This window comes from Heterodontus francisci, chromosome 47, assembly GCF_036365525.1.
Source record: "Heterodontus francisci isolate sHetFra1 chromosome 47, sHetFra1.hap1, whole genome shotgun sequence".
Taxonomy (NCBI): domain Eukaryota; kingdom Metazoa; phylum Chordata; class Chondrichthyes; order Heterodontiformes; family Heterodontidae; genus Heterodontus; species Heterodontus francisci.
The window spans coordinates 12,378,703-12,397,247 of NC_090417.1; the positions used below are offsets into that span (position 1 = coordinate 12,378,703).

At 45.2% G+C, this 18,545-nt stretch overlaps 1 protein-coding gene across 9 annotated transcripts in view; it reads right to left on the reverse strand.

Moving 5' to 3' along the window:
- The window catches only part of LOC137357075 (netrin receptor UNC5D-like), a 442,899-nt gene extending 436,234 nt beyond the window's left edge, over positions 1-6,665 (reverse strand). For 5 of the 9 annotated variants that reach the window (XR_010971131.1, XR_010971132.1, XR_010971130.1 and 2 more), the window contains exon 1: positions 1,666-2,013. Coding sequence is in view for 5 of the 9 variants with exons in the window: in XM_068023059.1 (XP_067879160.1) it covers positions 1,666-1,747 (82 nt within the window). In the remaining 4 variants the exon portion in view is untranslated. Of the gene's footprint in view, positions 1-1,665; positions 2,017-6,595 lie in introns of those variants that run through there. The other 4 variants (XM_068023063.1, XM_068023064.1, XM_068023062.1 and 1 more) reach the window with 3 other exon arrangements.
- Positions 6,666-18,545: the final 11,880 nt, after the last annotated feature.

The window sequence follows — 18,545 nt, forward strand, 5'->3', positions numbered from 1 at the left end:
TTAAATTTACAGCATTTCACTGCCGTTGCTCTAATGCAGATTTTTTTCTCACCATGATCTACATCAGCCAGCAGACTCTGACCGACCATAACTCAAACACATGGGCGAGATTTATACGGTCTCTGAAAGGAAGATTCCAAGCAGCATTGTACCTTGGGGAAAAAATGCATTTCAGATATTTTATGCACAACCTTTCGGCAGATAAAAAAAAAGTTCACTGGAAATTTATTGCTGACATATTCATGAGCTTGTAAAACTGGACACACCAACTGCTTGTGAGGACTGAAAGTATTTCCATACGCTCAGCGGGTATGCACAGAAGATATCTTTCAAGTCCATGAATGCTAATCTACCTGAACACAGGAATTGGACGTGCCATTCAGTCCGTGTTCAGAAGCGCCTCGACAATGTCAGGACAGTTGATAAAAGGTCATCGACCTGAAAGGTTAACTCTGCTTCTCTCTCCGCAGATGCTGCCAGACCTGCTGAGTATTTCCAGCACTTTCTGCTTTTCTTTCAGATTTCCAACAACCGCAGTGTTTTGCTTTTATCCACTTGAAACACACTTCTCTGAAGCCTGCTTTAACATCAAATGGAAATTAAAAAAGAGAAAACGCACTAAGTATCTAAGAATACCAAATGCGGCGAGATTACAAGGCACTCAACCTTAAATATAAAAACACCGTCGTTTCTGAGTCCGGCTGGCATTTTCCGCGACCACCCCTGCAACGTTTGATAGTCAACAGTTCAGGACAATGCCACCTTTCCTTTCATGACATTTTGAACAGAACTCCCGTCAGAAAAGTACTGCGCTGAGATCTCTCAATGGAGAGCAACTTTTAATTCAATTTAATTCCGAAGAAGGGTCACTGACCCCAAACGTTAACTCTGCTTCTCTTTCCACAGATGCTGCCAGACCTGCTGAGTGGTTCCAGCATTTCTTGTTTTTATTTTTAATTCAATGGGGTGTTTTCGATCTGAGGTTGAACGGCGTTTGGGTGATGGCGTGAGACACTTGCAAGTCTGCTTTGAGGACCATCACTCACAAACCCGAAGATTAACGGTGCTGCCACGGAAGAGAAAAGGTGAGAGGGGCTGTTCTGGAACACATCCTCTCGGTCATTCCGATCTTGTAATTGAAAAATCGATGCCGTGTCCTGCAGTCAGTGAGATACTGGGGTGAAAAATAGACGCGCTGTTCACCTTTCAGTTTACAGTCGCACCAGACTTTCAACCCAATTCCATGTCCAAACTGCCAGGGAGGGCACTTTCAGCCTCAGAGATGCAAAGAATGTCTTGGGCATTGGGAATGTCTCTTTTCGCATCCTAACCACAATTATGTCCCAGTTTTACTGGCTCGAGTCAAGGTGGCAGTAGCAAGTGGGTTTAGTTGGTGGTGGAACATGAGGTAATGAAAGAAGGCATAAGTTTGTAATAAGTGGGCATTTCAGGTAAGGATTAAGAGCCTTTCCAAGTGACAGGTTCAGACTGCCACTCTTTGGCTCTTGTGATGAACTTACTGGCAGTCTCTCTGCCCAGACCACTCATGCACACCTCTCTACCGGAGGCAGAAAAGGTCCCACTTGCACCCCTGCATATTTTATTGCATTTGCAACCAGCGGAAAAAGCAGTGACAATTTTCCTCCTTTTATTTGCCCCTCTTACCCTTCTCCCTTCGACTTGCGGCGCAGAGAACCAAGGGCAGCAGCCAGCTGCAACAGCAGCATCCCAGCAGCAGTCTCCTCATGGTCTTTTCAGTCGGGGCTCCTGGATGCGGAACAACCTCCGCAAGCGCTGCAGCTTCTTTAACTCTGACGATAGCGGGTAATCTTGTGCCGGAGGGCCGGATGGTCGTCCAGCAGCGGATCCTTTCATGCTGCGCTTGCAGCCAGCACTTTCGCCAAACTCCAGCTCGGCGAGCGAATCGCGGATCCAGGTCTTTTTTTTTTTGCAACCTGCTGCGCTCAGCCGAAGCTAATTGAGCCGGGGCGCTGTGATTGACAGCCGCGTCCTCCAATCAGCGCCGTGCCGCAGGTATCGGCATGCCATGAGTGGAATGTTACAGACAAGCCGCCAGCCAATGGGAGCGGGGAGAGCAAAGCGCGTGCGTCCCTCGTTCTTGCAGCAGTGAGTCTGCAGCTGGAGGCAATGCTGTTCCCAATCACAGAGGGAGAGGGTTTGGGGAGCAAGAGGGTGGGGAAGAGTCAGCCTTTACCCCCTCCCTCCCTACCTCCACCAAATGCAAAATAGCAGCAGTGGTCAAGACTCTTTGATCTCCCCACCCCTGTGCGTCAGAGGTGCCTGTTTGCGATTTCTTTCCAACGTTGAGGCAGTGCGGACACGGTGTAACATTTTTGAGATAAGAGGTTGTCTGTCGTATTCATTTCGGAACAGACAGCTCACCCACAATGTTAACCGTCGGAGCTCAGACACTATCTACCTATCAGTTGCACTTCTCTGTGTCTGACTTATTGCTGTCAAACCTGTTGCATAACCCCTGCGTTGAGAAATCAGCCTGACTGTTAGAACAGAGGGGTGTCTGTCTGCACGGACCCAAACTCCATTCCGAAAGCACACAGCATTTCCAGATGAAGCAAAAGGACTTTGTGAGGGTGTAACTATCCCACTCACAACAATCATGTATTTAAAAGAAGCAGTTTGATATCATTGGGAAGGGTTATGGAATTTGAGATTTTTCTAAGGGTGGCAGATTTTTCAGGTTCTGAATTGCAACAACATTGGTAACAGACCAATTAGCAATAAGATGCCAACAGGAATCCAGTTTCTGATTTCTTGAGGTGCTGTTCAATTTTGGCTGACCTCCAAACCAAACAGGCACAATGATGTTATCAAAAATAGCTTGATTACAAGTAGAATGATGTGACCATCATAATCCAAACCATTTAGTTCATGATTAACATTGTGTACCACACTGCTTCAGTCCAGCTCAACGCAGCAGTCTGAGATTGGTAATTAATGTTACACAGTGCGTATTGCATAGTGACAGTTTGTCTCAGTTGGGAGCACTCTCACCTCTGAGTCAGAAGGTAGGAGGATCAGTCACGTAACTCAAGCTGCTTTGCTGGAAGTGCTGTTTGTTTAACAAACACTTCTCCAAAGAGATTTTAAACTGAGGTCCGATTCGGCTGTTCAGGTAGATGGTGTAAGAGCTCATGGCACGAGCTGAAGATGAATTCATGCCTCCCTCAATCAAAACTAAACAAGAAAGACTTGCCATCTAGCAACCACAAGACATCACAAAGCACTTTACGCTGAACCAAGTACCTTTAAAGTCACTGTTGTAGTGCAGGAAACAGAGCAGCCAATTTGTAGACAGCAAGTTCCCACAAACAGCAACGTGATAACGACCAGATAATCTTTTTATGGTGTTGGTTGAGGGGTAAATGTTGACAGGGTACCAGGGATAACTCACCTGCCCGCCCTCGAAATAGTGCCATGGGGATCTTTTGCATCCATCTGAGAAGGCAAACAAGGCCTGAGTTTAACAGCTCATCCGAAAGCCAGCACATTTAACAGAGCAACACCTCTTAGGTACTACACTGGAGTATTAGCCTAGATTTTTATGCTCTACTCCTGGAGTGACACTGGAACCCACAACCTTCTAACTCAGAGCAAAGAGGGCTACCAACTGAAACATGGCTGACACAAAGCCAAAAAAATACATCAACTGCTCAATCAGCTCAGTGCTGTTTGTGGAAGCTTCATTCCTTACGAACATACGAATTCGGAGCAGGAATAGGCCACTTGGCCCTTCCAGCCTACTTCGCCATTCAATAAGTTCATGACTGAACTGATTACTCCACATTACCACCTACCCCCGATAACCTTTCACCCCCTTGCTTATCAAAAATCTATCTCCCTCTGCCTTAAAAATATTCACAGACTCTGCTTCCACCTCCTTTTGAGGAAGAGAATTCCAAAGACTCACGACCCTCTGAGAGAAAAGATTTCTCCTCATCTCTGTCTTAAATGGGCGACCACTTATTTTTAAACAGTGACCCCTAGTTCTAGATTCTCCCACAAGGGGAAACATCCTTTCCACATTCAACCTGTTGAGACCCCTCAGGATCTGAGATGTTTCAATCAAGTCGCCTCTTACTCTTCTAAATTTCAGCGGATACAAAAGCCTAGCCTTTCCAATCTTTCATCATAAGACAGCCCGTCCATTCCAGGTATTAGTTTCGTAACCTTCTCTGTACTGCCTCCAACACATTTACATCCTTCCTTAAATAAGGAGTCCAGTACTGTACACAGTACTTCAGATGTGGTCTCACCAATGCCCTGTATAACTGAAGCATAACCTCCCTACTTTTGTATTCAATTTCCCTCGCGATAAACAATAACATTCTATTAGCTTTCCTAATTACGTGCTGTACCTGCATACTAACCTTTTGCAATTCATGCACTAGGACACCCAGATCCCTTTGCATCTCACAGCTCTGCAATCTCTCACCATTTAGATAATATGCTTATTTTTTATTCTACCTGCCAAAGTGGACAATTTCCCACTTTCCCACATTATAGTCCATTTGCCAGGTCTTTTCCTACTCACGTAACCTATCTATATCCGTTTGTATCTCTGTTATGTCCTCTTCACAAGTTACTTTCCTACCTATCTTTGTGTCATCAGCAAATTTAGCAACCATACCTTCGGTCATTTATATAAATTGTAAAAGGTTGAGGCCCCAGCACTGATCCCTGTGGCACACCACTCATTACATCTTGCCAACCAGAAACTGACCCATTTATGCCTACTCTCTGTTTCCTGTTAGCTAGCCAATCTTCTATCCATGACAATATGTTACCCCCTACACCATGAGCTTTTATTTTCTGCAATAACATGTGGCACCTTTATCAAATGCATTCATAAGTTCTGATGAAAGGTCACTGACCTGAAACATTAATTTTTCTTATCTCTCCACAGATGCTGCCAGACCTGCTGAGTATTTCCAGCATTTCAAGTTTTTATTTCGGATTTCCACATCTGCAGTATTTTGCTTTTATCTCCTTAAATGTCTGCCATTGCATCTCTATTGACCTCTCCCTTAACTTGATTTGCCAGTTCACTTTAGCTAGCTCTGCTTTCATGCCCTCATAATTGCCCTTATTTAGGTTTAAAATACTAGTCTTGGACCCACTCTTCTCTTCCTCAAACTGAATGTAAAATGCAATCGTATTATGATCGTTACTACCTATAGGCGCCTAAACTATGAGATCATTAATTCACCCTAATTCGTTATGCAATACCAGGGCTAGTATAGCCTACTCTCTGGTTGGTTCCAGAACCTATTGTTCCAAGAAATTATCCAGAAAACATTCTATGTACTCCTCATCTAGGCTATTTCTGCCCATCTGATTTTTCCAGTCTATATGTAGATTAAAATCCCCCACAATTATTGCTGTACCTTTCTGACAAGCTGCCATTATTTCTTCTTCTGTACTTCGTCCTACAGTGTGGTTAATGTTAGCCTGTACATCACTCCCACAAGTGACTTCCTGCCTTTATGATTTCTCATCTCCACCCAAACTGCTTCCACATTCTGGTCTCGTGAGCTTTGGTCATCCCTCTCTATTGCATTAATGCCATCATTAATTAGCAGAGCAACCCCTCCACCTTTTCCTAGCTTCCTGTCCTTCCTAAATGCCATGCACCCTTCAATATTTGGGTCCCAATCTATGTCGTCCTGCAGCCATGTCTCTGTAATGGCTATCAGATCGTAATATTTACGTCTATTTGCGCTCTCAGTTCATCTGTTTTGTTTCGAATGCTACATGCATTCAGATACAGAGCATTTAGTTTTGTCCTTTTATTATTTTTTTAACCTCTAGCCTTTTCTGTTGATTTACTCTGAGATTTGTATGCTCTGTCCCTTTCTGTCATGGTCTGTTTATCATTTACCATATTAACACCTTTCTCTCTTGCCTTGTCTCTGCTCCTTGATTTACCAAATTTTATCCCTTCCCCCCACTATTCAGTTTAAAACCCTCTCTACTTCCCTAGTTACGCGGCTTGCTAGAACACCAGCTCCAGCACGGTTCAAGTATAGACCGTCCCAACGTTACAGCCACCACTTTCCCCAGTACTGGTGCCAGTGCCCCACGAACCAGGACCCACTTCTATCACACCAGTCTTTGAGCCATGCATTCATTTCTCTAATCTTATTTCCCCTATGCCAATTTGCACGTGGCTCAGGTAATAATCCAGAGATTATTACCTTTGAGGTTCTGCTTCTCAATTTGGTGCCTCGTTCCTCAGACTGACACTGCAGAACCTCTTTCCTTGTCCTGCCGATGTTGTTGGTACCGACATGGACGGCGACGACTGGCTCCTCCCGTTCCCACTGTAAGTTCCTCTCCAGCCCTGAGCAAATGTCTCAAACCCTGGCAACACAGCCGTCTGGACTCTTGCTCTTTGTTGCAGAGAGCAGTGTCTAACTATACTGTCCCCTACTACCACTACATTCCTTTTTTTCCCTCCACTTGACTGGCTTCCTGTATCCTAGTGCCATGGTCAGGTTGCTCATCCACCCTGCAGACCCCACACTCATCCAAACAAGCTGAAAGAACCTCAAACCTGTTGAAATATCGCAAAGGCTGAGGCTCCTGCACTCCTTCCCCCTTGGGTCCTCTTTCCTGCCTCAGCTGCAGCCACACTCTCCTGTCCCTGACCACTGACCAAATTAGTACTGCACGTGAGTGTCAGCTGAAGTTATGTGCTCAAGTCCGAGAGTGGAATTTGAACCCACAACCATCTAGCCCAGCCACAAAAATTCAACCAACTGGACAAAGCTGACGTAATAGCTATAAGAGAAATAAATCCAATATAATATCGTATGATTCAGCAACTTTCTTTTTAAAAACTTACGAAAGCAGTCGACACTCAAATGATCAAGAGTTCCCAAAATGAAACAGGGTAAGCACAGGGTTATCAAGCACCTCTTACTGTAGTGTGTCAGAATTAGCTTGTGCTGAAGCTCGTTGGCAACACTCAGGTTAGGTTTTCACCTCTGCGCTGAAACATGAAACTGGTCATGTGAACTGGCCGGTCCATAGAGAAACTGCACCATTTAAATTTCTTTCTAAATGAAAACTGGGCAGTTTCTATAAAATGGCTGCTGTTTGGCAAGGCCAACAGCAACAAACCTGTGTTTATATAGTGCCTTAACATTGTGAAACATCCCACGATGCTTCACAGGAGCATATTCAGTTGAAAATCGATGCCCGACCAAAGAATGAGACATTAGGAGGGGTGTGTAAAAGCTTGGTCAGAGGTTTTAAGGAACGCAGTGAAGAGGCAAATAGGTTTAGGGAGTGAATTACAATCATTAAGGCCTAGCTGACGAAAGCTATTGCCGCTGATACTGGGATGAAGGAAATGGGGAATGCACGAGAGGTTAGTGTTCAAACAGCGTAGAGTTCTCAGTGGTTTGGAGAACTCAAGGATGCTGGAGAGATAGGGAGACAAGGCCATAGAGAGATTTGAATTCAATAAGAATTTTAAAATCGAGGTGTTGCTGGACTAGGAGAATAATTTAGGTCAACAAGCAAAGGGGTGATGAGGGAATGGGATGGTACGAGCTAGGAGACAGCCAGCAGAATTTTAGATGAGTTAATGTTTATGGATGGGACGCCAGCTAGGAAGGAGGCATGGATGAGGGTTCAGCAGCAGCTAGGCTGTGGCAAGAGTGATATTACGGAGTCAGAAGTATGAGGTCTTTGTGACAGTGAAGATACGGGGTTCGAAGCTTAGCTCATGCCAAATTGTATGTCGAGGTTGGGAACAGTCTTATTCAACCTGAGACAGTGGTCAGGGAGGGGGTTTGGAATCAACAGACAGGGAATGGAGTTTGTGAAGGGGGGCAGGGTGCCGAAAACAATGTCTTGGGTCTTCCCAGTATTTAACTGATGGAGATTTTGGTTCATCCAGGAATGCATGGCAACACAGAGACAGTGATAGGGTTTGAGAGAGGTGGTGGTGAGGTCGAGCTGGATATCATCAGTGTGCATGTGGGACCTGTTGTGTGTCTTTGGACGATGTGATTGAAGAACAGTCTGTTGATGAGAAAGGAAGGGGGCCAAGGACAGATCCTTGGGGGGGAGGGGTGTTCTGTGGTGACAATGTGGAAGTGTCACTCCAATTTTGATACGAGTCCAGAATGCAGTTGTGTGTGACTGCCTGAAGGTCTCACTCTATTTGATTTGACATCACATGAAGTATCGCTCCAGCACACGATAAAGATTATTTAAAAAGTTTTTCAGAGAATTGGTTGGATTTCATCGACATTTCTAAACTTACCCTTAGTGTGTCAGCTTTGCCTCAGTGGGTAACACTCTTGTGTTTGACTCAGAAAGGTGTGGGTTCAATTTCCACTCCAGCAACGTCAGCACAAAATCGAGGCTGACACTTCAGCACAACACTGAGGAAGTGCTGCACTGTCAGAAGGTGCCGTCTTTCAGATGAGACATTAAATTGAAACCCCATCTGTTCTCTTAGGCGAGTGTAAAAGATCCCATGGCACTTTTTAAAGCATGAGTGGGGATTTTTGCTAAAATTTATCCCTCAACCAATATCACTGATCTGGTCATTTATCACGTTGCTGTTTGTGGGAGCTTGCTGTGTGCAAATTGGCTGCTACGTTTCCGACATTACAACAATGACCACACTTCAAAAGTATTCATTGGCTGTGAAGCACTTTGGTGCATCCTGCGGTTGTGAAAGGCACTTTATGAATGCAAGTCTGTCTTTCCTGTTTATTTCTCTTCCTTTTCTCTCTGACAGCAACTTGATGGTGTGAACTTTCTCACTCACACTCTCAAAAAGCTTAAAATTCCCCATCCGGGAATGGAAATCTGCGATTGCGTACGATATGTGCGTTGATCTCCCTCTCTCTCTCTCCAAATGACAAGAGTACCATTCACAGACAGCCAGTATGAACAAGGTGCTGCGCGCTTTGAATGCATATTGCAACCAGTAATCTCAGATTGGTAGTCAAACGTTTCAGAGAGAGATTGTGTAATATTTCAATCAACATCCCCACCACCGCCCCACCTTCCCCGCCCACCCTTCCCCGCCCCCCTCGCCCCCATTGTACTACAAAGATGAATTGTTTTTCCCTGTTCGGCTCGACCTTATTTTAAAATATTTCCCCAGATCACTGTAATATGGAGTGAGAACTTTCCTCCCACATGTCCTGTCGAAACACAGTATGTTGGGTTTTATTTTGTGATCTAAAGCATTTACATCGAGACTGCAAACATGCCAATCTCCTACACTTTAAAACAAACAAGTACACCACCACACAGGCTGCTAGCACAATCCAGCTGTTGTATGTTCACAGGGGCATTTGCTCCTGTTATTTATCTCCACGTGTACAGAGACACCGACACAAAAGGCACATGGCTTTCAGAGGTGCAATCCGCTGCTCTGTCTGTCGTCCCTGCTCCACCAGCTGCTGTCCAAAAAGCAGCCAGGACCCAAAGGCATAACGATGTGAATGTTCAAATCTGCCATTGGGTGAAAGGTGCCTGTTTCCAAAAAGTGAACCGAGGAAGCCATTCCTCCATTGTGCCACTCTGGGTCTCAGTGGAGCCCAGTCAGGTGATAGAGGTCGGCTTTGAAAGAAAAAGAAAGACTTGGATTTAAACCGCATTTCACGACAACCTGTCTCAGAGCATTTTACAGCCAATGTAGTACTTTTAGAAGCACTGTCACTATTGTCAGACAGGAAATGCAGTAGCCAGTATGCGCACATCAAAATTCCACAAACAGCAATTTGATCACGTTCAGATAATCTGTTTTTGTAATGTTGATTGATGAATAAATACTGGCAATGACACCAGGGATAACACCCCTCTGCTATGGGATCATTTACATCCACCCAAGCAAGCAAGGTTTAGCATCTCACCTAAAAGGAAGCACCTCCAACAGCCCAGCACTTCCTCTGTATTGCCCTGGAGTGTCAGCCTTGAATTTTGTGCTCACGCTCAGAAGAGCTTTATAAGTTCAGAACCTTATAAGTTAGAGATGTGTTATCAATTGAGCCACATCTTTTAAGCACTGAAGCACGACAAATTTGGGAGCTCCCATTTATGTTTCGTTATTTGCAAATGCAAAGGGCCGAATGCCTGCTTCAGGCACTGGTGCAGAACAGCTGTTGTTTATCCTTACCCAATATCGTGAAGGTGCACTTTCGTCCATAAGTGTGTATTTTGGAGCATTAATAGACCATGTGAAACCTGAAACCAGGTGCCATGTGGTCTATATTCTCAGCCTATCTATCAAAGGGAGACAGCAGTGCACCTCAATCCATGTCCATCGACAGAGCCTAGTAAACTTGGTAATGTAAAACTGCTGGACACAGTACTCAGTGGAATGAGAAACTGGTTGGTGCAACACATGAACAACAGTGTTGATGTGAGCCAAACCAGTCCAATAATCCCATCATAAAAATATCACATCACATTGAAACCAATGCCATATCTTATGTTTGCACAATTATTGACTAAATTATTCTGAAAGCAATAATCAATATGGGAAACAGCCCCCTTACAAGTGTTAGCATTTGAATGGCTGGAAGGAGATCAGAGGGGTTGAAGATATTATATATCGGAGAAATTAGAGATGAGAAATGGCTATTCAGCTCATTCAATTTCACTCCTCTCCCACCACACCATTCAATTATCAAGAACCCTGATATTCTTTCCTCTACAGTCTGAAACAAATTCCAAACATACCTCACCGAGACAGGAATTTATTCATGATATCTATTTTAAATTCACTTTTCACTCAATTACATTCACATCTTCTGGTCCTAACTTCCCGGCTCACTTTAAAGAAACAATCAATTCATCTGCACCTTTTAATATGTTATAAATCTCATTTAGGACACCCCATACCAGTGTCTCTCTGGGCTATGAAGCTCAAGCTTTTCAAATATTTCCTCATAGCGTCTTTACACTTGGGATTGATCCTGTCACAGCTTTTTATAATCTCGTCATTAAAAGTCTTGGCACCTCAGTATCTCAGTCAGGGGAATGAGCTGGCAAGGCAAGCAGTATTTTGGAACTATGCAGGCCTCCCTTCAGGCCACGAGTGTAAGTGACACATGGTGGTCATATCAGATTCCTGCAGGTCTTTTCTCGAGGTTTATGACGACGAGGGTGCCTAGTAATTCCACACCTGCACTGGCAGATGTATTATTTCAAAACTAAAAGGCAAGCTACAGTGTATACTCCAGACATGTTCCCGTCTCTGACCTTACAGGTTAGAAATCCTGAAGACTACTGGGAGCATGACAGATCCTACCATCCCGTTAGACCCCATACTTCATCTACACTCTACAAATTCTGCCCGCTTGTGCATTCCTGATTTAATCACTCCATCACTGGAGAGTACGCCTCAGCTTCCTCGGTGCTAAGCTCGAGAGGTCCCTCCCTAAACCTCGCTGCCTAGCCACCTCTCTCTTGCCTTTAAGACATTGCTCAAAATCTACCTCTTTGACCAAGCTTTTGATCATTTGTCCTAATATCTCCTTTTGTGGCTCGGTGCCAAATTGTGGTCTGATAATCGCTCCTTTTAAGTGTCTTGTGATATTTTACGATGTTAAAGGTGCATTATAAATGTTTTTGGCCATGCTGGCAATAAGGGAAGGCTTTCCCCAGGACTTGCAGATTCTTTAGCTCTTGTTTATAGCAGTTCAGAATACATAGGAATTGCTAGATGGGAAAAGACTAAGGTCCATGTTATTTGCCTTCTCCCATCTTGATACCGTTGTTGACTAAGAACCAGAAATGACTCAAGAAAAAACGCCATGCATGGAGAGCATTGGGAACCATAGATCTGAAGTCACCTTTTCCTATCAAGGCAGAAATGCACCCCTTACATATGATAGAACTCAACGCACCCCACAATAACCAAGTGGGCAAAACAACAGTGGGGTGTTTACAATCTGAGGGAGTAGTTCTTGGGCTGCATGCGGAATCGAGAGAGCATTAAGCAGTGAAGTCCCTTTTTCTGAGGGCAACCTCAGACAAACTTTCTTCCAAGGCCGCTATCTAATCCCACAAAGTTGACAACTTCCCCACGACCAAAGGGTAGTCAGAGAGACCCAGCCTTTGCCCTGTTCACAATAGCGCCTCAAGAGGCTACACGCACGCCACACCCGTCTCAACAACCAGTGTTCAATGAGTTTCCTAACCCAATCCCTCACCCAACACACTCCCTCATTTACCAAAGATAGACATTGACCCGGATTGGATCTGAACAGGTAGCACATTACTGATTTCAGTTCTTAAGAAAAACGATGATGTAGTACAGAGTCCTGGCCCAAAGAGAGACAATTTAAACCAAGAAACAGAACTAACTATTTGCAGTCACATTCTGCATATAGATTCGTACAATATTTCTTTGCAGTCTATTTTCAGAGTAAATCACTTCTGTGAAAACAGTGGATGTGCCTAAATATTCATCCTCTACTATCATAAACACTGAATTCATCACATTGTCACTGCAGTTTGTATATTTAATGTCAGTGTGGAGTAAAAGAACAGTCTGTTGCTTCAGTAAATCAGACTTGAATCACATGTACTATTCCAATTTGATGAGGAACCTGCTTCATTCCCCTCTTGGCTCGTGTTCTAAGTTGAACAATAATATGTGCTTTGAATTCGCACACTGATTCCACCTGATGCCATGTGAATTAAGCTTTTGACTGACGAGCAATGTCATTGTGATGCCAGCATGTCACAGATCAGCGCAGTTCTCTTCCGATCGAAAGGAACACTCAGTGCTTTTTTGCAGCTGCTATTTGTTTTCTCTTTTGTCACTGAAGTGGCTCTGCAGCAATAATTTAAGGACGTTGTAAACTATTATCTAAAAATCATCCAGCTAGATGTCGCTGTGTGTGACGTGCTTCTATGTGAAATTTGAGACAAACCCAAGACAGGCTTGCAACCTGCAGAGCTCAGGGGCTTTTTTAATACAGGCCAGATGAGGCATATTCACATTAAACTTCAAAATTGGCATTCAGTGAAATTGAAGGAAATGAGAACAGGCAAATTAAGCACCATAGTCACTGACTTTAAAGCAATTTGTAAAACTACACCTCAGCCCGCTTTCGAGATTGAAAGTGTCAGCATTTGCAAAGATTTAAAAAAAAATCTATTTCTCTCACTGGTCCTCCCCCTTCCCACCTCGTCTCTTCAGTAAACATTTATGCTTTGTGGGGTGGGCTTTCAAAGCATAAGTCCTCCTGCAGCGTAGTCCGGTAGAAATCATTGACTATCCACTGGGGTTGGTGTGATGATACTGTGTTGGCGACATGCACTAATCTTAATAGAAAGTACCTTGCACACACTGGTAGAGTGAGGTTAATGCTCTTCATATCTAAATGCACACTTGACAAACATCTCCCACCATTCAGTAACTGAGGAAGTAAAGCAATCACAATGAACCCCAAAAGACTTTCACATTCCTATTTCCCTCTTAGCATTTTCCCAACAAAAAAAATCCCAAAATTTCAAGTACTCCTGCAGGGTCCCACCAACAGGAAATGACTAACAGCCAGTTAGTATGTCTTTTGCAGTGACTGGTTGAGGGATGTAGACTCGGACAAAGACAACTCCCTGCACTTGCTTCAATCGTGCTGTCCGCTCATTAACATCCACCAGAATATGGTGCTGCACAAGTTCTCCTCCACAGGATAGTAGCTCGAACAATGTCACACACACTCAGTCCAGCACTGCATTGTCAGCTCAGCATATGTACCCAAACATGCAGTGGTGGTTGAACCCAGAGGCAAGAGTGGTACCCACTACCTCTGTCACATTTGTGTTTGAGGCTGAATAGCCTCAGCTTATTTATTAATTCCTCACAGCTAATGTCTCTTCCACCAGAGATCTCTCCTGTTGTTGTTCTCCTCTGCACTGCCTTTAGTATGAGAGCACCAGTGGAAGGCCATTTCCCAACAGAATTATTTTTCATTGGTGCAAGATTTACCGAGTAACCCAATGACATGCTACGGCTCTCATTCTCCATTTAACTTTGACAAATTAAGTAGAAAAAAAAAGAAACCTAAAAGGCGCACAGGTAAATCAAACTAATCCAGTCACAAAATACAGCCAAAGCATGATGGGGATAACTTTAAATATGGGCAACGGTATGAAATGGATTTCTTCGACAGCACCTCCCAAACCGGTGACATCTGTCACCTAGAAGAACAAGGGCAGCAGGTGCATGGGAACACCATCTCCAAGTTTTGCTTCAAGTTATGCGCTATCCTGGCTTGGAAGTATATCGCTGTTGTTGTTGGGTCAAAATCCTGCAACTGTGTCAACTGCATCTGCTGACATAACAACAGTAACTATGCTTCAATAAGAATTAATTGACTGTGCCGCATTTTGGATAACCTGAGGAAATGACGAGAGGTTATACATATGGGATTTCTTTTCTTCTTACCGTTCCTTTCAAAGTGCTTTTTTCTGCATTTCATGATCGTAGCATTATCGCATGGTGACAGTACAGAAGGAGACCATTTGACCATCATGTCCATTTTGACTCCCGGCAAGAGCAACTCAGCTAATCCCACTCTGCTGCCTTTTCCCCATAGCCCTGCAATTGTTTTTGCCTTCAGGTAATTATCCAATTCCCTTTTTGAAAGCCACGATTGAAACTGCCTCCATCACACTCTGAGGAAGTGCCATCAGATCCTAATTACTCAATGCATCAAAAAGCTTTTCCTCATGTTGTCTTTGGTTCTTTTGCCATTCACCTTAAATTGGTATCCTCTGGTTCTCGACTTTTCTGCCAGTGGGAACAGTTTCTCTCTATTTACTCTGTCCAGATCCCTCATGATTTTGAAAGCAAGGAAGTTTCATTCCCTGACTGGAAATCAAACCAAGGCCATGGTGGTGAAAGCACTGAATCCTAACGACTAGACCACCAATGAGGGCTGTGGTCGTGGAAATGAGCCAATTCCAACGTACTGCAGTTAAATTCAAGGTCAAGCTTACTTTGCCCCACTGATAAGCTTTAGCCTCAGATGAGCCTGTGTGGAAGTTTTTTGTTTTCCACATGGGCCATTGTTTGGCTTGTCTGCGTCAGATTGCAAGATTTTCACCAAACTCCACCTTGCCTGGGCATCAGATCCATCCTTGTTGTTTTATCTTCATGGTTGACAGTGTGCCTTTCTACTCCTCTACCTATAACTCTTAAATCACTCCAGGCCTGATTTTAACTGTCAGCTGTGGTGTTAAATGGGTGGTGATAGATCCGCTATCATCCGCCACCACCCACAGTTAAATCAGCCCTTCTATCACGTCCTCATGCCAAGTCTAAACCCTTCTACTTTCTCCCACAGGTTATCACAGCACCACTGAACCCTAATGCAGTCTATGAATAGCATTCCTTGTTAGAGATTAACGGCAGACGGCCTTGTCCTCACAGTTAACCTCCACCTTCAACTCCTTCTCTAACCATAGACAGTTTATTTCTATCCTGCATCAGTGCTTTGTCATTTTCTGTTCCTCCCTGTTCTAGACTCCCTCATTTCCTTCTTGAAAGGTTTTATGGATTATGCATTCATTGTGATTAGCAACAATTTATTTAGTAAATTTACAATTCAATGGGAGAAGAAATGGTGCCTGTGTTCATGTCTTACCAAAGACTGCTGTGTTTAGAATCATAACTCTTGGTTGTTTGTTACCAATTCTGCACAAAGAACATGCCAGCTTTCAACTTATTGATTTCGTTCATAACCCGAAACACTTGAATATGATTCTGCAGATAGTTCTTCGACTTTTTGTAAATCACACACTACTGATTATGAAGGACACTGAGCTGAACAGCACCATCAGCAGTGTCTTATCCTTGAGTTCAAACTAACTGACATAAGTCTCATAGAATAAGCAAAACTTTCAGAACTTAGACGAGACTATCTGCATGAAGAATATAAGAGATCTTGTAACTAGAAAGGCTGTTCGGCCCATCAAGCCCATACCTACACATTCCATGCATGACTAACAAAGTCCTACTTCTTTCCCAACAGTTATTTCTGGACCTTGTTCCGATATTTTCTCTGGGAAACTGTAGAGGTGTCATTTTTGTTATGTGATGACAAACCATGGTTTATGTAGGGTTGAATTTAGAAAGCCCATTTGGAGCAGGAATGGAAGCGTACGGCGCCAGAGAATAGCGCTGGTCAAGTCTGTGGAAATCTGACGTTACGATGTTGGTTCCAGATTTAGTCAGTGGCAGGAAAGCACCAAGGCGGTGTTTTTGCCCAGAAGCAACAAGAGTGCAATGTAAATTGTAGAACAGTTTGTTTTAAAACATTAGCATGTAATTGACGGTGATTCAATAGGGGGCTTGGAATTCAGTGGACGATGGGCGGTTCTCGTGTGCCTTCGGATCCCCAGCTGTTGAAAGCTGGCGGCAACGAGGCGAGACCTTAATGCCATGACAGGTAGGCAGCCATGACCAACGCTGCAGAGGGGAAGCAGGGGGAGCAGAGGCCATTGTCGGACTGCAGTGCTGCAGGCTCTGCACGGTGGGCTTGATCTCGGGTGGAAGTACTGGATGGGCTTGATCTTGGGGGATTCTGCAAGGGTGCCCGTACTGCTGGGCAAGAGGGTCGGCTTGTTGCAAGTTGCGATGAGATTCGATGGTCACCCTATGCCCATGGCCTTGAAGATCAATGAAGCACTTAACTTGAGGTGTCTGGCTGGTTCCAAGGATCCACCAGGGACATGTGTGGTCTCTCCAAGGCAGCAGCCCATCCCTGCAGCAAAGAGGTGACCAATGCCCTGTTCAAGAGGGCCACAACGATGAGCGTGACCAGGCCGACCCTGACAATCAGGCCGAGAGGGCAATCGGATTCGGGGCCATTGCTGGATTCCCCCGGGTGCAAGGTGTGGCTATCAAAGCTCCAATGGACCAGCCATCTGCCTTCATCAACAGGAAGGGCTTCCATTTCATCGACATTCAGTTGGTCTGTGGCTGCCCAAAGCGTTTCCTTACATGTGTGTGCCTGCTTCCTGGAAGCAGGCACGACACTTACACACTTCAACAGTCCGAGGTGCCACAGCTTTTCAATTCTCCCACTCGCCTTCAGGGATGGATTCAAGAATAAAGGCTACCCATTGAAAACATGGATACTGACGCCTGTTAATAACCCTCGCACTGCAGCAGAGGAGAGGTACAACACTTGCCATGGCTCTACCTATGTGACAACTGAGCAGGACACTGGGCTGCTGAAGATGCGATTCCGGTGCTTGAATCGATCCGGTGGAGTCCTGCAGTATGCCCCAGTGAGGGTCTTGCTGTGCACTCCAGAGTTGCAAGGCCTTGCATGAAGAGGACATGATTGAATGCCACTGCTGAACTGGCGAGGAGGATGCAGAGGAGGGTGATGAGCAGGCAGCACTGGATGTTGAACCCTTTACACCGGAGGCCAGGCACATTGAGCGATGGGCCAAGGAGGCAAGAGACAGTCTTATACTTACCTGCTTCCAATCACCATGATGGCCTGTCCGAGAGAAATCAATGAAGACTCACCTCAATGCATTCACCTCCCTTCTACTTGTCTTCCATACCTAGTGCCCAGCCAAACCATGCGTTCAGGCCCAGTGGAGACACTAACCAAATTAGGGCTGTGCCGATACTGGCAGCCACTAAAGTGGGGTGTAGTCAGCAGCTCACAATCAAGGCATGATAGAATATGTTTACGAGTGCTTCTACGAGGTGTAACCCCTGCACCAGCAGCTGGGCTGGAGGCAGGCTGCTGATCAATGCTGCCCCTTGGCCTGTGATGATTTCGGCAGTCGTCCTCTGGCTGCCTGAGGCCTGGAGGGTCCCGGCTACCTGGGGGTTTCCAGCACAGGTACAGGACTCTCCTCAGGTGATGTTGCTACTGGAGCCGGGCTCACGGTGGAGAGGCTGAGGAGCTGCTGTCCACACTCAGAGCGTCCTGAGGGGTGCCCCCAGCTGTGGAAGTCAGCCTCTGCTCCTCGCTTTCAAGGATCACTTGAACCTCCCTGCTGACCAGGGAAGGATGCAGAGCTGGAGAGGACTCCATGGGCCTTGTCCTGCTCTCGCCTTGTCACTGCTGTGTTGAGCTGAGCGCCAAGGCGATGGTGTGTCGGTCTGGGTGCATCTGTGGGATCTGGCTCTCCATGAGGGTCGCTAACCTCTTGATTGAGGAAGCCATGTCGCTCACATGCCTGAGACATGGCACAACCCATGGCATGGACGGACTCCTCCATCATCCTCACATGGCTCTGCATCGTCTCTGGCAGCTCTGCTAGATTTTGCCTTACCCATCTCTTTACAACTCCAGCATGCCCTGTGCTGTCGACACCAGAGGCTCATCATCAGCCTGGGACTCAGCATGAACCTGGACAACAACAGTCCTCCTACTGTCAAAGGCCTTGGCAGTCTCAGCCTCAGCCTATTGATCAGGCGCATTTGCAGTGCTCTCATCAGCTTGTGATCCTGATTCTACAGCTGAATGGAAACCCACCAAGGTGAA